The sequence below is a fragment of the Cucurbita pepo genome, chromosome 9 (assembly GCF_057944985.1).
Source record: "Cucurbita pepo subsp. pepo isolate OVF chromosome 9, ASM5794498v1, whole genome shotgun sequence".
In the NCBI taxonomy this organism is placed as follows: Eukaryota; Viridiplantae; Streptophyta; class Magnoliopsida; order Cucurbitales; family Cucurbitaceae; genus Cucurbita; species Cucurbita pepo.
This window is the reverse complement of record NC_141806.1, coordinates 1,566,445-1,585,997: the sequence shown is the minus strand read 5'-3', so window position 1 is coordinate 1,585,997 and position 19,553 is coordinate 1,566,445. Positions and strand designations below refer to the sequence as shown.

General features: G+C 36.3%; 2 protein-coding genes across 4 annotated transcripts; one reads left to right on the top strand and one right to left on the bottom strand.

The window, feature by feature from the left end:
* The first annotated feature begins 4,429 nt into the window (after window positions 1-4,429).
* RTFL17 (ROTUNDIFOLIA like 17) lies at window positions 4,430-4,929 on the top strand. The gene has a single exon (XM_023686590.2). It carries the CDS (start codon window positions 4,525-4,527, stop codon window positions 4,663-4,665), a length of 141 nt encoding a protein of 46 aa, XP_023542358.1. The 5' UTR covers window positions 4,430-4,524; the 3' UTR covers window positions 4,666-4,929.
* A 3,258-nt stretch (window positions 4,930-8,187) lies between these two features.
* Window positions 8,188-19,271, bottom strand: SOG1 (NAC (No Apical Meristem) domain transcriptional regulator superfamily protein). Of its 3 annotated transcripts, XM_087127103.1 has the most exons (7): window positions 13,120-19,265; window positions 12,938-13,027; window positions 11,501-11,642; window positions 10,266-10,452; window positions 9,679-10,172; window positions 9,102-9,476; window positions 8,188-8,994 (listed from the first exon to the last, which is right to left on the bottom strand). In XM_087127103.1, the coding sequence occupies exons 2-7, from the start codon at window positions 12,943-12,945 to the stop codon at window positions 8,944-8,946; spliced, it is 1,257 nt and encodes a 418-aa protein (XP_086983229.1). In that variant the 5' UTR covers window positions 12,946-13,027; window positions 13,120-19,265; the 3' UTR covers window positions 8,188-8,943. The 3 variants fall into 3 exon arrangements, with proteins under 3 accessions (XP_086983229.1, XP_086983228.1, XP_023542828.1); XM_087127102.1 differs by having other exon boundaries at window positions 11,501-11,684; window positions 12,938-19,270; XM_023687060.2 differs by having other exon boundaries at window positions 11,501-19,271.
* Window positions 19,272-19,553: the final 282 nt, after the last annotated feature.

Genomic DNA, 19,553 nt, shown 5'->3' with positions numbered 1-19,553 from the left:
ACTGACAATGGGAGAAACATATATACTGACAATAGGAGCGACGATGGTAATGAAACACGCAAGACAACGAGATAAAGTGTCGAGGGACGCGATGACAACAACAACGGATTGTCGTAACTGCAAGATAACGATGATATGATGATGACGAAAAATTGAAGGATAGACGATGGAAATACATAACATAGTTTCTATTTTGTTGGGGTACGAGATTTCTAACGAGCAACCGAATTCTCGTACATGGGCCTTGTTTAATGTCAGAGCCCATGGGCTTGGTCCAGAATCAACAAGACAGATGCGGGTTGGCCCATAAAAGCAAAGCAGCTCAGGCCCAATAAAGTTACAAAAATTGAAAAAAGAGATTTAATTTGATTATGTATATTTAATGTCACATCATAAATGTAAATATAGAATAATAATTAAAAAAAAAAAATTATGGTTAAAATTATTCATTTTTTTTTTTCTATTTTTTAAAAATTCAGTTTATGAGTAGACAATATGTGCTAGCGGTGGGTTTGGACTATAAAAAAAAAGAAAAAAAAAAGAAAAAGAAAATGTGTATTTTTCATATGTTTTTAATTAATTACAAGAAATGAAGAGCAAAATCCAAAAGAAATATGCCCATATTCTTAAATACACTTAATGTGGGGATTGAATGCAAATTTACAAAAAGGCCCCTGCGTCTCCAACCCCTTTTGATGGGAAACCAGATTCTTTTTTTTTTTTTATTATTTATAATAATAATAATAATAATAATAATAATTATTATTATATAAAGTTAAGGAGCGTCCACGTGGGGGAGTTTTGTTTTTTTATTGAGATTACAAAATCATAATTAAAAATAAAAAAGGAAAAAAAAAAGATGTGCACGTGTAAGTCTGACGCAATTTCTGAGCATTCCTTGTTATTTAGAATTATGAAAAATAAAAAAAGAAATAAAAATAGAAGAATCCCAGTAAAAGACACACACTCTGCCGCTGTTCTTTTTTTATTTTTTTATTTTATAATTTAAAATAATTTTAAAAAAATTAAAAAAAAATTCCTTTTTGATTCGTGTGATCTTTCTCGTAAAACTTTTACTCACTGAAGTTTGTCTGTTTTGTGTATTTACTATTTCATCTCTTCAATTTTATCTCTGTTTGTCAGTTTTTTTATTTATTTTTTTTACCTTGGGGGTAGTTTGAATATCGAGAATTGTTTGGGTATTTTTGACTTGGACATTTACCTACCACTGTCAAATTTATTGGGACCACAGTAAAAAAAGAAAAAAGTTCGATAGTGACGCTCAAATATTTTAATACAATTGCATTTAATTTTTATTATTTTAATTATTAAAAAAAATTACTTTCTTAAAACTCAAATATTTTTAATTTTCATAGTAATTTTAAAAGTAGGATAAAGTTAGGTTAGTTTGGATCGTGAACCCTGTTTTTTCCCGTGGATCAAGGCTCACAATTCTTTGTTTGATATTTGAGGATTCTAATTGTCATGGCTAAGTTTAGGGCATGGCTTTGGTACCATGTTAGAAATCACCGTACTCCCCTCGAACAAAGTACACTATAATTCTCCCATAAATCAAGGCTCACAATTCTTTGTTCGATATTTGAGGATTCTATTGTCATGGCTATAGGCATGACTCTAATACCATGTTAAAAATCACGGATCTCCACAATGGTATGATATTGTCTACTTTGATCATAAGCTCTCGTGACTTTGCTTTGGGCTTTGTCTTATACGAATGAAGATGTATTACTTTACTTATAAACCCATTATCGTTTCCTAAATTAGCCAAGGTGGGACTCACTCCTTGTTCGAGTTATTAAGTTATAGGAAATTTGTAATTATATTTTTATATTATTTAATTTACTATTTGTTTTTTTTTTAATTAAAAAAAACTGGCATTAATGAGGGATATGATCCCAATTTGGAGGAACAGGAGACAGGGAAGGCCGGTTGCTTTACGTCTCAATTCTTCATCGTATTATGTCCCTAATACCTGCAATAATTTCCGGAATAAATTATTTTTTAAAATTAAAAAGAAAAAACCTAACGACCTACTGCCCTAATTAATTTAATTAATAAAAAATTTAACCTAAGTTTTGTTTATTTAATTCGACCTATTTTGGAGAGAGAAGCGCTCGTGTCTCTCGAAGAATCTTATAGTAATGATCATAGATACATAGATGATGATAATAATTATTATTTGCTAGGTTTTTCTCGAATTATGGGATCTTTATCTTTTTAAAATTTTACGAAACCTATGAACACAAAAAGCCTTCTCTTGAGCTTCACGATAAACAAAAAGATAACGGTGAAGGAGTTTGGATGATGTAGAGAGCCATGCTCTTAAGTTAACCAATGTCAATAAAATTCTCAACTGTCGAATAAATGGTGTATTTTGTTCGAGGGTTTCAGATAAGGACTTGAGCCTCAATTTAAGGGGAGGCAATTTGAGGGCGCTCCATAGGCCTCAAGGGAAGTTATATGGTGTACTTGGTTCGAGGGGAGGATTACTAGGAGGGAGTCCCACATTGGATAATTTAGAGAATGATCATGGATTTATAAGTAAGGTGTAACCGAAGAAGCCGACTTCATATATGGTTGAGAAAACGAAGGGGAGGAAGGAAGAGGTGGTCTCAAGAGAGTACACCATTGATCTACAGAAGCGAAGCAAAACCATGAGATGTTCGAGGGCTCTGATATAGATAATCGACCCACTGCTAGAAAACAAAACGTTTCTAACAATTTGGATTGGATATGAGAAATCTTATACCTCGAAATTGTGTTGGACCGTTGGTGACCCGAATAACCTAAATAGAATTCATATATGAGAAATCTTATAAACTAACTCGAAATTGTGTTAGACCGTTGGTGACCCGAATAACCTAAATAAAGTTCATAATTCAACTTACAATCTCGTAACAATGTCAAACAGTGTACAAATCATAGAACAAATATCTACATCTCGTGGCGACAGTATAATACAATGTTACGATTGGACGAGAGTGAGTAGTCGAAGGCGAGATTACGGGCCCGACAAAATTGCAAAAGAGAAAAAGGTGGTAGGTTTAATGGTGTATGTGGTGAAGTGAAGAAATAAGGTGAAAAGGGCAAAGGAGCAAACTTGGCGCCCTTGTTGGTTCAATGGGCGACCCACTGTGGTGGTGGGTTGGGTGGTCGAGTCCTACAGACACACCAACCTTTCATTCCTGTAAGGGCACACACGCCCTACACTTGGGGGGCCGACCTCCCTCATTCTCTTAAATATTCTTTGTCCTCTAATTTCCAATTATATTATATGCTCCATTAATATATTTTTGTTATGTACTTTTTCTATTGGATTTGTTTCTCGTGAGTTGTTCATTGTCTTTATGTTTCCCTTTTGAAAAATAACGATTCTATGTTTATTCTCTCTTTGGTTTGCTTCATAATTTAGATGTAACAGACTAAATTGTCCCGAAATGTACTATAGGAGATGTGACTAGCTGTCAATTGTTCTTACCTGAGTTATATGTTATCAAAGTCATTGTTGTTGCTTATTCGCTTTTAATATATAACATTGTTTTCAACATATTTACTTACGTTTTTTCAAATATTTCTCTCAAACGTGACTTGAGGTTCGAGCATACGATGATATTGTCCGCGAACTTCAAATTTCACACGACTGACTCGTTCGTTGGGTTAGAACAAATGGTTGTCCCGCTAAGTCAAATCTTCTTCATAGAAAACATATCGTTCGTTATGGAACGTAAGTAACTCCCCTATGATCGTTACTGTATCCATATCAAAGAGTGACGATAAAGGTGAAGATCTCCTAGTGTAGAAGCGTCCGTCCCGTTAAACTTATCCGCTCCAAATTCAACTACCCTGATGACAAAGGAACAAACTTTTTCAACTTGACTAGAATCGATTCTATGATCGAATAGCAAAAGTGCTACTTAGTAGTAAAAAACCCTCGTTTGAATTTTCACCAATCACATTTTAATTCTCGTATAAAAATATTTTATTATTAAAAGATTACCTCATATTTATAATTTAAAAAAAAGTAATCTTTTCACGAGGGTAAAATGGTCTTTTCACTAGAATTAAACCAAAAAAAAAAAAAAAAACTATTGGGATCAGATCATATAAGTTTGGACCACATTCATACATGCAATAAATTATATAATATGATTCCATTGTCACATAATAACAATAATAAATAACATTATATATATATATATATATATATATATATATATTATATGATGGGTAAATGTGGGTCCAAAGTGAGAGGCTTGGTCTCGTGGGTATGGGGGACACATGAGACTCTTTCACGCTCCACGCTTTGCCTCTTTCAATAATAATAATTAATCATTTTCAAAAATCAAAAATAAAAAATAAAAATAGAAAAGCCACCCCATTCTTATGTCTATATAAGAAAGCTTCCATTTCTCTTTCCCTTCTCAAATCCTCAAGAACACGAAGAACAAGAACAAGAACAAGAACACGAAGAACACGAAGAACAACTGATACTCGAGTCAAAGGATGAAGATGAATAGCGCGAGCATTGGAGGATCCAAAAGGAGGGTATCAAGCAGAGGCCTTGGCGATGTCATAAGACAGCAAAGAGCACGGCTTTACATTATAAGGCGTTGCGTTGTCATGCTTCTTTGTTGGCACGACTGACTCTTACACTCTAAACGGTGTCGTTGTTTTGTATATATCAAAGCTTCATTTTTTTTTCTTATGGGGAGATCAACAAATTTTGTAATGGGTAGATGATGGAAAAAAAGTGTAAATCTTGGCATCAATTATTGTTATTTCTACTAATTTTTCTTTGTTAATTCCTTTTCATGCATGAAATTTGAAGAACTGGGGGGAGTTTTGATTGAAGAACACAAGGGTTTTGGTATGAACATTGAATGAATGAATGAGTGTGGGTTTGGATTATCGAGAAAGCCCCCATGTGCTGTGTTCTTTTCAGTACTCTTTTTGTTTCTTTTTGGAATTTGTTTTTACTCTTTCCTAGTTATGAATTTGTTGATACTCTTGAGGGGTAAACAATAATGGGGTTTGCCATTACTTACCATATACTTAGTTAACTCACATCTTGCATTCTTCTTTATCCATTTTTAGATTATACTAACTTAGGTTTACTCATTTGTACGAGATCTTATGAGGTTGGAGAGGAGAACGGAGCCTATCTTATAAGCGTGTAGAAATCTTTTTCTAGCAAACGTGTTTTAGAAATCGTGAGGCTCAGGATGATACGTGACAAGCTAAAGTGGACAATATCTGTTAGCGGTAGGTTTGAGTTGTTATAATCACTAGAGCCTGTCACCTGACGGTGTGCCGGGGAGGACGCTGGGTTCTAAAGGGGTGGATTGTGAGATCCCACGTCGGGTACGTAACGGGCTACAACAGACAATATCTGTTAGCGAGACTTGGGTTGTTACAGTGATATCAGAGCCTGTCACTGGGCGGTGTGCCAATGAGGATGATGGGCCCTAAGGGGAGTTCTTGTTGGGTCTTAATGGGAGGTGAATTGTGAGATCCCATATCGGTTACGTAACGAGCTAAAACTGACAATATCTGTTAGCGAGACTTGGGTTGTTACAGTGATATCAAAGCCTATCACCGGACAGCGTGTCAGCGAGGATGATGGGCGCTAAGGAGAGTCCTCACTGGGTTCTAATGGAGGGTGGATTGTGAGATCCCACATTTGTTACGTAACGAGCTAAAAGGAACAATATCTGCTAGCAGTAGGCTTGGACTGTTACAGTGATATTAGAGTCTGTCACCGAGTGGCGTGCAGCGAGGATGCTGGACCCTAAAAGGGTGGATTATGAGATTTCACATTATTTACGTAACATGCTAAAACAGACAATATCTTCTAGTGATAGGTTTGAGTTGTTACATTTGTTTAAGCATTTTTTTAGCATATACTAGAGACTTATATACAAACATCATTTTCTTCTAATAATAGAAGTTTACTTATTAAATAGATCGAAAGTATGCTACTTTATCAGTGGAAATAGTTGTCGACGATGATTATTGATATAAAGCTGAGAGAAAAGACTAAAATAAGTATAACTCAGCCGTAATTAACATGTACTTTTGACAAAGAGATTAGAGATTCGAATCACTCACTCTATATTCTTGCATCGATCTCTTTCTTTTCTAATTCTTTTTAAATTTTTTTCCTTTGATCGATCAAAGTTCCATTCGATTTTGGTATGAATTAGATCATTTGAGATCGTAGATCCAAGAACATATACTCTTATACACAGAGTTCTATAAAAAAAAGCATGATTTTGATTACGAGAGGTCGTTGAGCGTTCATTTATCAACATGTAAACATCCTTAACTTAGTCAAAGTTGGTATTAATAACTCTTAAGAACAATAATGCTAAAATATCCAACTACCAATATTCATTCAACCCGTCACATAATATAATTTCTAACAAAATTATTCTTAAAAAGTTTGGAACATGTCCGCCACAAATCTCTCTTTAATCATGCAATTCAATGTTCCAAACATTATCCTTTTCTTGTTTTATTCAATAACATTTAAAAAAAAAAAATGTAATTACTTTCTATAATTATTTTTTTTATAATAAAGTATTTATACCATTAATTAATAAAGCTACCATGTTTTATAATATTTTAAATAATATAATTCCATACGGCTTTGACACGTGGACAAACAAAAGTTTTCATTTTTTAAGAAAATTAGATTTTGTCGCTGAATTTAATATTCTTAATAAACTCATTTAATTACATGCTAATAATTGGAAGTACCTACTTGCTCGTACACGTGGCAGTATTTTTGTTATTCAAATTTATTTTAGCTTAGTCATTATATATATATTTTTTTCAAATAAATTATAAAATAGAGATAAAAGATGAAAATAATTATTTTTTAAAAAATTTAAAGGGTAAAATAGAAACCATGATATTCTTGATATTGTAAGGAAAAATTAGCATAATAATACGTGGAATCTTAAAGAATGTAAGTGACACGTGGGTGGAAGCAAGAGGGTTAAGGAAAGTGAAAAGAAATGTTATTGTAGTGTCGGGCACAGAGGAAAGTAGCCAGCTCTGACAGGGAAAACGACAGAACGTAGTTGGTCAAAACGGCAGCCTTATCAAGTCCACGTGCGCTTCCCAATCTGTAGGCCCACCATAGCCGTGTGATTCTTCATCAAATGGTGGCCCCACCATTCCACATCATCCATCTTTTCATCAATCATATACACTTAATTTTTTCCTTTTATTTTGCACATTCAATCTATTTTTATTTTTATTATTATTATCTTTCTATATAATATAAACTTATCCCTTTTGTATTTATTCTTTTTATTTGAAACCTCTTTCAATTTTTTATATTTTCTAATGTAAATAATAGTACAAATATTATAGCTTTCAATATAGATTAGTTGACTAAATAAACGATACAATTCCCGTCTCTCGTGTTAAACTCTAACAATCACTTTTTTTTAGTAACAGAAACAAAGGAGAAGCTAGACGGTAGCTGCTTATGTCATTGGTCCAAAATCTTTCTTAAAGAAAGCTCGATTGTAGCGACTTATGTAGTGGTTGGCCAGCAAAAAGCTCGCTAAGAGTGTTATTCTTGGTGTGAAAAGCGCAATCAGTATCATCAGAGTTAGTTAGAGGTCTCACGCGCCCAGTGTCACAGTCATGCTGATCCAATGTGTGTTGCCTATAGTCGCATGTCGGATGTCCGGGTCATGCTTGTCTAGGAAGTGTTGTCCATAACCGCATGCCTGCTCCAAACCCATTTTACATGCTTTCATCTTAGATAGGTCCTTACTCTTTCATGTCCTGTCAATACGGGGTGTATAACCGGTCACCAAAATCATGTCTACACCAGCCGGGGCTAAAATGCCCCAAAATGTACTACATATGGATATATGCTATCAAAGTCGTTGATGCCTAATCACTTTTAGCTTATAACATTGCTTTCTTTCAATCTCTCAAACATGACTCGATGCTCAATTATACACCAACGTTGTTAGCGAAGTCCAAATTTCTCACGAATGACTTGTTCGTTAGGTTAAAACAAGTGTCGTATAATTGCTCTCCCACGCCTGTGGAGTTTTCCTTGGCTAGTTAGACTAAGAAAACTCTTTGCTTTATCATATTTGACGAGAAGCTTGGACTGCATCGACAATAAACTTAACCTCGTAATTAAAATGGTCTCTTTCTTCGAGAACTTTCCATAGAATCAACGAATCATCAACGATAACCTCTCTCGATCATATTCAAAGAACACATGTGACGAAAGGTATAGAGATGTAATTGAACCTAAAAAAAACAATCCCACCACCATTGTCAAATCACGTAGGAAACGATCCATTATAGAACAAAAGAAGAAAGCTCAAGAGAGGATGAGAAAGGAGAGAGGGACCATGGAGTTGAATGCAAATGCTGGACACAAACGCACCCATCCTATTCGCCTGTCGACATGCTAACACGCACTTGGGAGACAGCCATTCCTTTCATTCTACAGCTACAAAAACATCAGTTCTCTAAAGCCATTTTCTTAGCCAGCTCATGTGATCTCCGCTCCTAAGACACGACAAGTTCCACGTACATCTCGACCTCTTAAACCTCTAAACTTCGGATCGACCCTCGTTCACTTTGTTTTTCTTTACTTGGACACACTCAATGTCTTCATCTTATCATGTCATGTTGTAACACTTGGTAATAAGATTACACTCCATCGTTGGCTCTGAAAATGACATCCCAATATCAGAGACAGTTTCCCTTTTTTAATGATGTCTTGTCCTTTTCAATGTCCCAGCATGAAGCGTTTAAAGGAGTTTTCGAAATTTAAACGAGTTTAGAACGAGAGTTATGTTTACAAAGCTGGGGCTCTTTTGCCCTGTCGAAGCTTGTAGTCGAGAAAACAAAAAATACAATATTGCAGGCGCGCCATTGCTACTCCGCCTTGCCACCCCAAGCCAAGAAGCTCTCTTGTGATCCAAAATCCTGTTGGAAGCACAAAAAAACAAACTTTAGAGAACTTCGTTCGAGTAAACGATATGTTTCGATAGATCGATCGATGAACTAGTTGTAGAATTAAAATATAGACATACAAGCTGGCTAAGTCGGAACTCGGGAGGTGTGTCGAGTTCGATGTTTCCTGGATCTAGGACAAGATTTTGGCACTCTTCTAAATCCTTCTTTAGATCCTCTGGTCCTAATTTTGAATATTCAGAAAATAAAGATTTGCTCCGTGAAGCGCCATTGTTGGCGTTCCCGTCTCTAGGGGGCGACTGGCTCTGAAGGAGATCATCACATAGAGACAATGCTTCCACAAGTTGTTGGGAGTTCAGTATGTTCTGTGACTCTCCTTCCCACCATTTTGGTTCTTCGTCGATGTTATTTTCGTTATCGTTGATCACTTCAACAGAGCAACCGTCTAGCTTGATCGTATCGTGTTTGTCTGACTTATCAGATTCAGATGGAACCTAATAATAAGCAGACTCTTAAGAACATTAGAGAACAAATGAAGCATAACAATATAAAAGAATGGAGAAAAGTAATTTTAATCAGCATTTCAGATTCAAAACTTGCAGAAGCCATGAGCAAATAAATCGATCCGATTCATATGCATAGTACAAGCATGATTTTCGAGGTCGGTAATGTAGTGTAAGACATCGTTTTTCATACCTCAACAAGGGCACTTGTGGAGATGACAACGGAATCCTGTTCTTGATCAACATTCACGCATCTACATTCAACGCGAGGAGGCTCGGGAGTTGCGGACTTTGGAGTACGGGGATCGACTTTTACGGCATCGACGATTTGAGGAATTTCCTGTTCAGTAACTTCACCATGCTTGACGTTTTGTTGCTGGTAAAATATTTTGGAAATGACATATTCCCCATCCCTTTCATCTTCCCCAGTCCCCAAGTGATATTGGTGCATAACCCAATTGGTTTTCTCAGCTCTACCTCCTTTGGCAAAGCTCATGTATAGAACCATAATCTTCTTGCACCCTTTCTGAACCCCGTCGATAACCACTGGTTTTGTCCTTCCGGTCTTGTGCCAGCGAACATCACCAAAATCATCGCCGGTTATCTTCCGACGCTTTCGAGTTCCAGTATTGTATGCCTTGATTGCTCTGTGAAAGAAGTGAGATACACTGCCATCTTGCTTAACACCTACAATGTTTTAAACGACAAAACGTTTGTAACCAAATGTAGTTATATCGAACAATAGACCAAAACCGGGTCAGCGTTGGTCCAGTGACTGACCTGGTAATTTTTGAGGATGGGTATAGCATATGCCATCATCCTCAAGAACAGTTGGTATGAACTCATCAATAAAGGGATGCAGCCTTGAACCACCAATGCCAACTTTGGCTTGCAGATGCCATACAATTTCTTGATCAGAAGGATCAAATTTTACTCCTCTAGGTAATCCAGGCCACTCTTGAGCAACCTGGAAACAAAGAGATTTCAACTGCTCTAAGTATCAGACATCAATGCAACCAATCACCCCAAAGAAGAGACAGCTACATCAGTTTTTGAGAAATGTAAAACTTGCACATTCAATAGTTATTGAGGTAAAGAAGTGTAATGGCAGCTATTGTCCGCTTTGGCTATTAGCCTCACGGTCTTAAAACGCGTCTATTAGAGAGAGGTTTCCACACCCTTACGAGAAGTGCTTCATTCCCCTCTCCAACCAATGTGTGATTTCACAATCCATCCCCTTGAGGGTCTAGCGTCTGGCTCTAATACCATTTGTAACAACCCAAACCCACCCCTAGCAGATATTGTCTGCTTTGGTCTGTTACCATCAACCTCACAGTTTTAAAATGCGTCTACTATGAAGAGGGTCTAGCCTACTCCGATAAGAGCAGTCACCGAACAGTGCGAGACACTGATCTGAGTAGGGCTAGACCCTCTCCATAATAGACGCATTTTAAAATCGTGAGGCTGACGGTGATACGAAACGAACTAAAACAAATAATATCTAGTAGCGGTGGGCTTGGGCTGTTACAAAAGAAGTAAGAGTGAGTTATGATCTTTCCAGGATATCTCTATACATGATGGATAACATCGAGCATCGGCTCTGAAAAGGAAAACTATGAATGTCTAAACTCAACAATCTTTTACATAAGAGGTTTCCATCAAGAACAAGTCAAATAGCTTTCTATATCAGCAGTCAGCACCACCATCAACCTTTCCACTTAGCAGTTGAACATTCCATCTCAACTATATGCTAATGTACAACATGGTTAGGTATAGATCATCTTCTAAACTTTTACATTCAATCAGCTAGCCTAAATCCGTTAGCCGTTGCGTCGATTACAATGATACTTAACAGGGTCGTCTGTCATCATGGAAATAGCTTGTTGGATCACGTAATAATAAGGATTCGACGGGTGGTCGGGAGATAACCAGATGAAGAATAATAACTATATCAGAACATTATAATAACTGATAGATCTGAACACTTTCTATCAAATAAACAGTTGAAGCTATACATCACTGTTATCAATTGTATGTTGGCAATTTGGACAACTTCTGCTCGGGTTGCTTTTCCATTCGACACTTCGAGGATGGCTGGTTCCAGATGCACTCCTAATTTTTGTTGCAATTCTATTGCTATCTACCAGCCATGATGGTCTGCAGAAAGCAAACACAACACCAAGAAGGCAACGACATGGGCTGGGTTGAGTTCTTATATATAATGCAAACAAGTTATGCTTCATTGAAATATCTACGAAATCTTGATCAAATTTCAACTACTTACATGTGTACTTAAAAAGCTACTATAAACTATTGGATTTTTCAAAAATAAAACCAATACAGTTCATTTCATACAATTTCTACACGCAACAAAAACAATTTAATTAGGACTGATCTTGAATTCCCATATTATAACAGCCCAAGCCCAAGCCCACCGCTCGCAGATATTGTCCGTTTTGCCCCATTACGTAACCATTGTCAGCCTCCCGGTTTTAAAACGCGTTTGTTAGGGAGAGGTTTCCACACCCTTATAAAGAATGTTTCGTTCCCCTCTCCAACCGATGAGTGATCTCACAATCCACCCCCCTTGGGGGCCAGCGTCCTCGCCGACACACCGTCCAAAACCTGGCTTTGATACCATTTGTAACAGTCTAAGCTCACCACCAGCAAATATTGTCCACTTTGGCTCGTTACGTATCGTTGTCAGCCTCACAGTTTTAAAACGTGTCTGTTAGGGAGAGGTTTCCACACCCTTATAAAGAATGTTTCGTTCCCCTCTCCAACCGATGTGGGATCTCACAATCTACCCCCCACTTGGGGGCTAGCGTCCTCGCCGACACACCGCCCGGAACCTGGCTCTAATACCCTTTGTAACAGCCAACGCCCACCGCTAGCAAATATTGATTTTAAAACGCACCTGCTAGGGAGTAGTTTCCACACCCTTCTAAGGAACATTTCGTTCCCCTCTCCAACCAACGTGGGATCTAACACACCTCCTATAATCTATTAACTAATACATTTATAACCTGGTTTCCAATTAAAGTTGAGAGGCTTTGTTCTTTTGATTGAACCACATTTTGAGCACCTCGTTGATCCAATGTCTCCCCTTTGTTCATACTGATCAGATAAGAAAGAGGCACTTAACTAAATGAGCTTAAAGAGGGCTGAGTCAAGGAAAACTAGCTACAGAAAATCAATCCTTTTCATCTTTGTATCTCTTCACCTTCTCTACCTTCTAGGCCTCCTCAAACGTTTATGATTCTGAAGAACAACCCCATGAACAAAGCTTCCTATAAAACGCTCCTGGATGACTAACCAAGTTAACCCCAACTTAGAAACTAACTCTAATCAGACAATCAAATGAATAATGATAATGGGGTTTGGAATGGAAGATTAGCAAAGTTAAACAGAACATCAGAACAATCAGAAAATTATGAAGACAAAAGGGATACCCAGCCATGGAAGACCGCGAATGGGAAGATCCACAACTGTTAGTTCTCAAATCGCCGCTGCTTCATCTACTTTGATACTCAAAACCCAAACTGTATTAGAGATTGAAGAAACGAAAATCGATGCCCAATTACTGTTCAACCCGTCCTATCACGAAAAAGATGAAATGGGTATTTCTTTTTACCTTTTCCCACTCGAGAAATTGAAATTTGAATACGAAATTTGGTTTAGTGGGGAGAGTTTGAATTGGAATGGGCTGTGACAGTCCACTTTTGCAGTGGGAGGGATTTGATTCTGTGCGACGCCGTTGTCTTATCCACCGGCGACGTGGCGTTGAGTTTGGTTATTATGTGGTTGATGACCCGCATCTCCACCTGACTGCGTGCGACCAATTTTAGAGACGCACACACGCGAACACAGGTGGCTAAAAACGCTCTGTTTTAACGATCATTAAATTGTGTAGCTTCCCCAAAAGTTGCTATCTTTATCGTATTTAATGAATACTCATTACAGCCTTCGATGGGTTGCTGCCTACTTACTATACGAGTATATCCGCATCTTCATGATGCTTGTGCCAAAGAAAAGGGAGATTGTCCTCAAAAGTTCATGTTTTTAATTCAACAGGGAAAGTGGAACGCTAATTTTGCTCATTTTTTTTTTTAAGGAATGGGAGATTGTCAAAGTCTAAGCTTACACCAATCATATACCAAAAGATATCCGTTTTGGCTCCATTACGTACCTTTGTCCCAATATCCAAACACTCCCACCCAAATTGTAAATATTTTACCATCTAGAGCCTAAATAGCAAAAATTCACCTCCACTCCTCAAAACAATAATTCCTTAGCAATAAAAAAAAATTATACGATGGTTCATAGACCAAATACAATTTAACTTTTCTTTAGTACTAATTGACCTTCCTTCCTCTCAAATTTCATAGACCTCTTTTTGCAATCCCTTAATTCTTGATTCCAACCATTCTTCGTTTTCCAATTGTCCTTCATTCAAATCCTTTCATACTTCTGATGACATATGACATCTTAGAACTTAGATTCCAATAATTTATTCTTTTCAATTGTCTATTCAAATATATAGTCCTCCATTTACAACACTAATCGGATCTTTTTCCTCTTTTAAGTAAAGATTACGTCATTTAATTCTTCAAGGAAACCTATATACCGTTCTCCCGGCAGTACCCAATTACATCATCACAATACTTCATTCATTTGTCCCAAATTAAACCTTAATAGATAATACTACCTCAAACATTATTTTCGATCCAAAGAATGGCAAGAAATCATCTATCAAAAGTTGAAGTCCAATCTCATAATATAAGCATATTCTTTGATTCTAAGGAGTCCTTCCTCTAAAATTTCACAACCCCCATTTTTAGATATCTTATTCCTCGACTCCATTTGTCCTTGATTCAAATTCTTTCATACTTCTTATGTCATATGGCATTTTGTTACTTGATTCCAACAATTCTTCGCTTTCCAATTGTCTATTCGAACATAGTCCTCTATTTACCACACTAACTGGATTTTTTTCCTCTTTAAGTAAAAGAATATCATCTCTTGGCCCCTTATTAACTTTCCTTGCGTCTCTTAATTTAAAATCTCTTTCTTTGTATCCATTAAACCTTTTTTGGGCACCTTAAACTTAACGAACTATATTAATCTTGGGATCTTACAAATTCTCCCATTCTTAAGAACTTTCGTCCCTGAAAGTTCACCTTTCTTACCATGGCTTGGGGGAGTATATAGTCTTAGCTATGTCCTTCCAAGTTCCTTGAGGGTCCTTGCATGACTTTTTCGTTCTCCGGCATGTCCTTCCAATTTTCCGTTGTGGCCTTTTGTCCTAAGCTTATGCCTTGAGGCCATGTACTTATTCCAACATTTGTTCTTCTTAACTGTCTTCTATATCTGTTGTTGAGATTACAAGTCTTTCTAGGTCATCCTTGTATTTCCTTATATCTTGGAGCATATTTCCTTCTTTGTACTTAACAAACTTTGATATAATCATTTTGGTTCCTTCAAGGTTGTATCTTAGAGGCTTCTCTTGTACTAGGCTTATTGGTGGGTTCTCACGGTCTTAAGTCCTTTCCTTGGTGTTAGAAGGTTCCTTAATCTTTGAAACTACTTTTGGCTTTGTAAAGACGACTTTCTGTTGAGATAATCCTCTTTCTAAGGGTCTATAGTCTTAGTTCTTTCATCTTTCTGTGAACTCTTAGGGTTACTACTTGTCCTTAGGGGTCTCAAGGTCATCATCTTACATCGGATTGTACAATAACCCTATAGTTAATCAAACACAAAATCCAAAGGCATCTTAATCTTGAAGTCTTTGAGGTGTTCATTCTTGATTGTGGCGGAGCATCTCTCGAGTGGGACCATAAAGAACTTTTACTTTGATATTACTATATCACAACTAAATTTCACGAGTCACGACTATATAAAAACTTAAAAAGATAAAAAACGGTAAAATTTTTCGCGTTTAAAACAAAAACATAAAATACATTTTATCAAAATAAATTTTATGAGTTTAAATACATTTGGCCAAGTAAATAAAACAACTTAAATCATTAAATAGCTAAATGTCTCCTTTCATATCTAACTATTAACCTAAAAGAATTCAAAAGATTGTCCGTTATCAACAACTAGGGAGTCGAATCTCATAATTTGACCCACAATTCTCGTGTATCCGAATTTATCTTCCTTTCTTCCTTCCTTACATACATAACCATCAAACTCAAAAAATCCAAAAGATTGTTCATTATCTAACTAACATATATTCCTCCATTTACAACACTAAAAGAATCTTTTTTCTTTTTAAGTAAGAATATTATCTCATTTAATTCTTCTTGGAAACTCATCGACCATTATAAGAAAGTATCATGCTTCCTCACCATAATACTTTATCCACTTGCTCCAAATTAAATCTTAATAGACAATAATACCTCAAGCATTATTGTCGATCCAAAGAACGAAAGAAATCATCAATCAAAAATTAAAGTTCAATCTCATACTTCAAAACAAAGTTCTTGTATCCTAAGTCATCTCTCTTCCCTCCTTTCGTACATAACCATTCAACTAAAAAATTTCAAAAGATTTGTCCATTATCAAAAACTTGGGAGCCCAATCTCATACTTTAACCCACCGTTCTCATCTCTAAACTTATTTTCTTTCCTTTCTTCAATACATGACCATCAAACTCAAAAAATCCAAAAGGTAATCCGTTATCTAACTTGTAAACCAAATACAATTTAACCTTTCTTTAGAACCAATTAAGCAAAGTCTTTTATTCTAGTGCTTCCTTCCTATAAAATTTCACAAACCACTTTTAGCGATTCTTTGTACCCGGGTTCCGACAACTCTTTGTTTTTCATTTGTCCTTGATTCAATTTCATTCATACTCCCTATGGAATATAACATATTATTTCTTGATCCAAACAATTTTTCAATTTTCAATTGTCTATTTACCACACTAAGTTGATCGTTTTCCTTTTTATACAAGGATATCATCTCATTTAATTCTTCGAAAAAACTCCTAAACCGTTATAACTTATAAACTTATCTTTCTTCTTTCCCTACCTACTTTAAACCAAAATTTGTATCCAAATTTAACTTTCTTCCATCCTTTCATACATAACCATTAAACTTAGAAACTTCAAAAGATTGTCTATTATCAAAAAATTAGGACTCCAATCTCATATTTTAACCCACAATTCTCGTATCCAAACTTATCTTCCTTCTTTCCTTACATACATAACCAACAAACTCAAAAGATCCAAAAGATTCCCCCCTCTTAAAAACTTTCGTCTTTGAAAGTTCACTTTTCTTACTACGCCTTGGGGAGAGTACTTGGTCTTAATTATGTCCTTCTTCATAGTTCCTTGAGGATCCTTGCATGGGTTTGTCCTTTTCCGACATGTTTTTCTAATTTGCCCTTGTGACCTTTTGTCCTGCCTTAAGGCCATGTACTTATTCTGGCGTTTGTTCTTCTTGACTATCTTCTTAACATCCTTTGTTGAGATTACACGTCTTTCTTTGTCATCCTTGTGTTTTTTCTTTATATCTTGGAGCATATTTCCTTCCTTGTACTCAACAAGATTTTTGACATAATCAACATTTTTTCTTCAAGGTTGTATCTTAGAGACTTCTCTGGTTTCTTTTTGTACAAGGTATATTGGTGGGTTGTTAGGGTCCTAAGTCCTTTGCATCTTTCATTGGAGTAAATACTATTTTTTTTTCAAACCCTTCTCAAAGGCTTGAATCCTTATAATTTCTTGCTAGGGCATTGAAAATCTCTTTCTTTGGCCCATTAACTTTCCTTGGGTATCTTAATCCTTTTTTTTTTCGATTCCTTAAACCATTTTTGGGCACCTTAAACTTACCCGAGTATCTTAATCGTACTTGGGCTCTTACAAATTCTCCCTCTTAAAAACTTTAATCATCGAAAGTTCACTTTTTTTTACCATGTTTTGAGGGAGTACTTGGTCTTAGTTATGTCCTTCCAAGTTCCTTGAGGATCCTTGCATGAGTTTGTCATTCTCCGACATGTTTTTCTAATTTTCCCTTGTGGCCTTTTGTCCTGCTTTTAAGCCCATGTACTTATTCTAGTATTTGTTCTTCTTGATTGTCTTCTTAACCTCTGTTGAGATTACAAGTCTTTTTTTGTCATATTTGTTTCTTCCTTATATGTTGGAGCATATTTCCTTTCTTGTACCCAACAACTTTTGCCATAATCAGACTTCTCTTGTTCCTTCTTGAATAAGGCTAATTGGTGGGCTCTTAGGGTCTTAAGTCCTTTCCTTGGGAGTAGATGCTATTTCTTTTTCAAAGGCTTGAATCCTTATCATTCCTTTAGGGCATTGACAATCCCTTCCTTTGGCCAATTAACCATTCTTGAGTCTTTTAATCCTTTTTTTGGATCCCTTAATCCGTTCTTGGACACCCTAAACGTACTCGAAGATCTCTTCATCTTACTTGGTCTTTTGCAAATTCTCCCCCTCTTAAAAACTTTCATCCTTGAAAGTTCACTTTCCTTACCATGGCTTGGGGGAGTTCTTGGTCTTAGTTATGTCCTTCCAAGTACCTTGAGGGTCTCCTTGCAAGGGTATGTTCTTCTCCGACATGTTTTTCCAATTTGCCCTTGTGGCCTTTTGTCCTATCTAAGACAATGTACTTATTTTGGTATTTGCTCGTCTTGACCGTCTTTTCATCAACAAAAAGTATTTCTTGATCATCTTTATGTTTTTCCTTATATCTTGGAGCATATTTCCTTCTTTGTACCCAACAAGTTTTGACATAATCAACCTTGTTCTTTCAAGGTTGTATCTTAAAGATTTCTCTTGTTCCATCTTTTACAAGGTTTATTAGTGGGTACATAGGGTCTTAAGTCCTTCTTTCCTCCTCTCCTTGGAGAAATACTATTTCTTTTTCAAAGGCTTGAATCCTTATAGTTCCTTGCTAGGGCATTTAAAATATCTTCCTTATGCCCATTAACCTTCATGGGGTCTCTTATTCTTTTTTTTTTTATTTTATCCTTTAAACCTATCTTGGACATCTTAAACTTACCCGAGTATCTTAATCTTACTTGGGCTCTTACAAATTCTCCACCTCTTAAAAACTTTCGGCCTTGAAAGTTCACTTTTCTTACCATGCCTTGAGGGAGTTCTTAGTCTTAGTTATGTCCTTCAAAGTTCCTTGAGGATCCTTGCATGGGTTGTCCTTCTCCGACATGTTTTTCTAATTTGCCTCTGTGGCCTTTTGTCCTGTCTTAAGGCCATGTACTTATTATGGTATTTGTTCTTCTTGACTGTCTTCTTAACATCCTTTATTGAGATTACAAGATTTTTATTGGTCATCCTTGTGTTTTTCTTTATATCTTGGGGGCATATTTCCTTCGTTGTACCCAACAAGTTTTGACATAATCAACCTTGTTCCTTCAAGGTTGTATCTTAGAGTCTTCTCTTGTTCCTTATTGTACAAGGCTTATTGGTGGGTTCTTAGGGTCTTTAGGCCTTCCTTCCTTCCTTCCTTCCTTGGACTAAATACTATTTCTTTTTCAAACCTTTTTCAAAGGCTTGAAATCCTTATAATCCCTTGCTAGGGTTTGAAAATCACTTCCTTTGGTCCATTAACCTTCCTTGGGTCTCTTAATCCTTTTTTCAGATACATTAATCCCTTCTTGGGCACCTTAAACTTACCCGAGTATCTTAATCTTACTTGGTCACTTACAAGTTCTTCCACTCTTAAAAACGTTCGTTCTCGAAAATTAAATTTTCTTACAATGCGTAGGGGGAGTTCTTGGTCTTAGTTATGTCCTTCTAGGTACATTGAGGTTCCTTTGCAGGGTTTTGTCCTTCTCCGACATGTTTTTCAAATTTGCCGTTGTGGCCTTTTGTCCTACCTTAAGGCCATGTACTTATTCAGGAATTTGTTCTTCTTGACTATCTTTTTAACATCATTTGTTGAGATTATAAGTCTTTCTTGGTCATCTTTATGTTGTTCCTTATATCTTAGAGCATATTTCCTTTCATGTACCCAACAGTTTTGCCATAATCAACCTTGTTCCTTCAAGGTTACGTATTAGAGACTTCTCTTGTTCCTTCTTGAACCAGG

Coding starts and splice junctions, on each gene's coding strand:
- RTFL17 (XM_023686590.2), top strand. CDS start 4,525: ATGAAGATGAATAGCGCGAGCATTGGAGGATCCAAAAGGAGGGTATCA.
- SOG1 (XM_023687060.2), bottom strand. CDS start 11,728: ATGAAGCATAACTTGTTTGCATTATATATAAGAACTCAACCCAGCCCA. Junction 10,173..10,265: donor CCATCCTCAAAAATTACCAG/GTCAGTCACTGG, acceptor AAAACATTGTAG/GTGTTAAGCAAGATGGCAGT. Junction 9,477..9,678: donor CCACAAGTGCCCTTGTTGAG/GTATGAAAAACG, acceptor GCTTATTATTAG/GTTCCATCTGAATCTGATAA.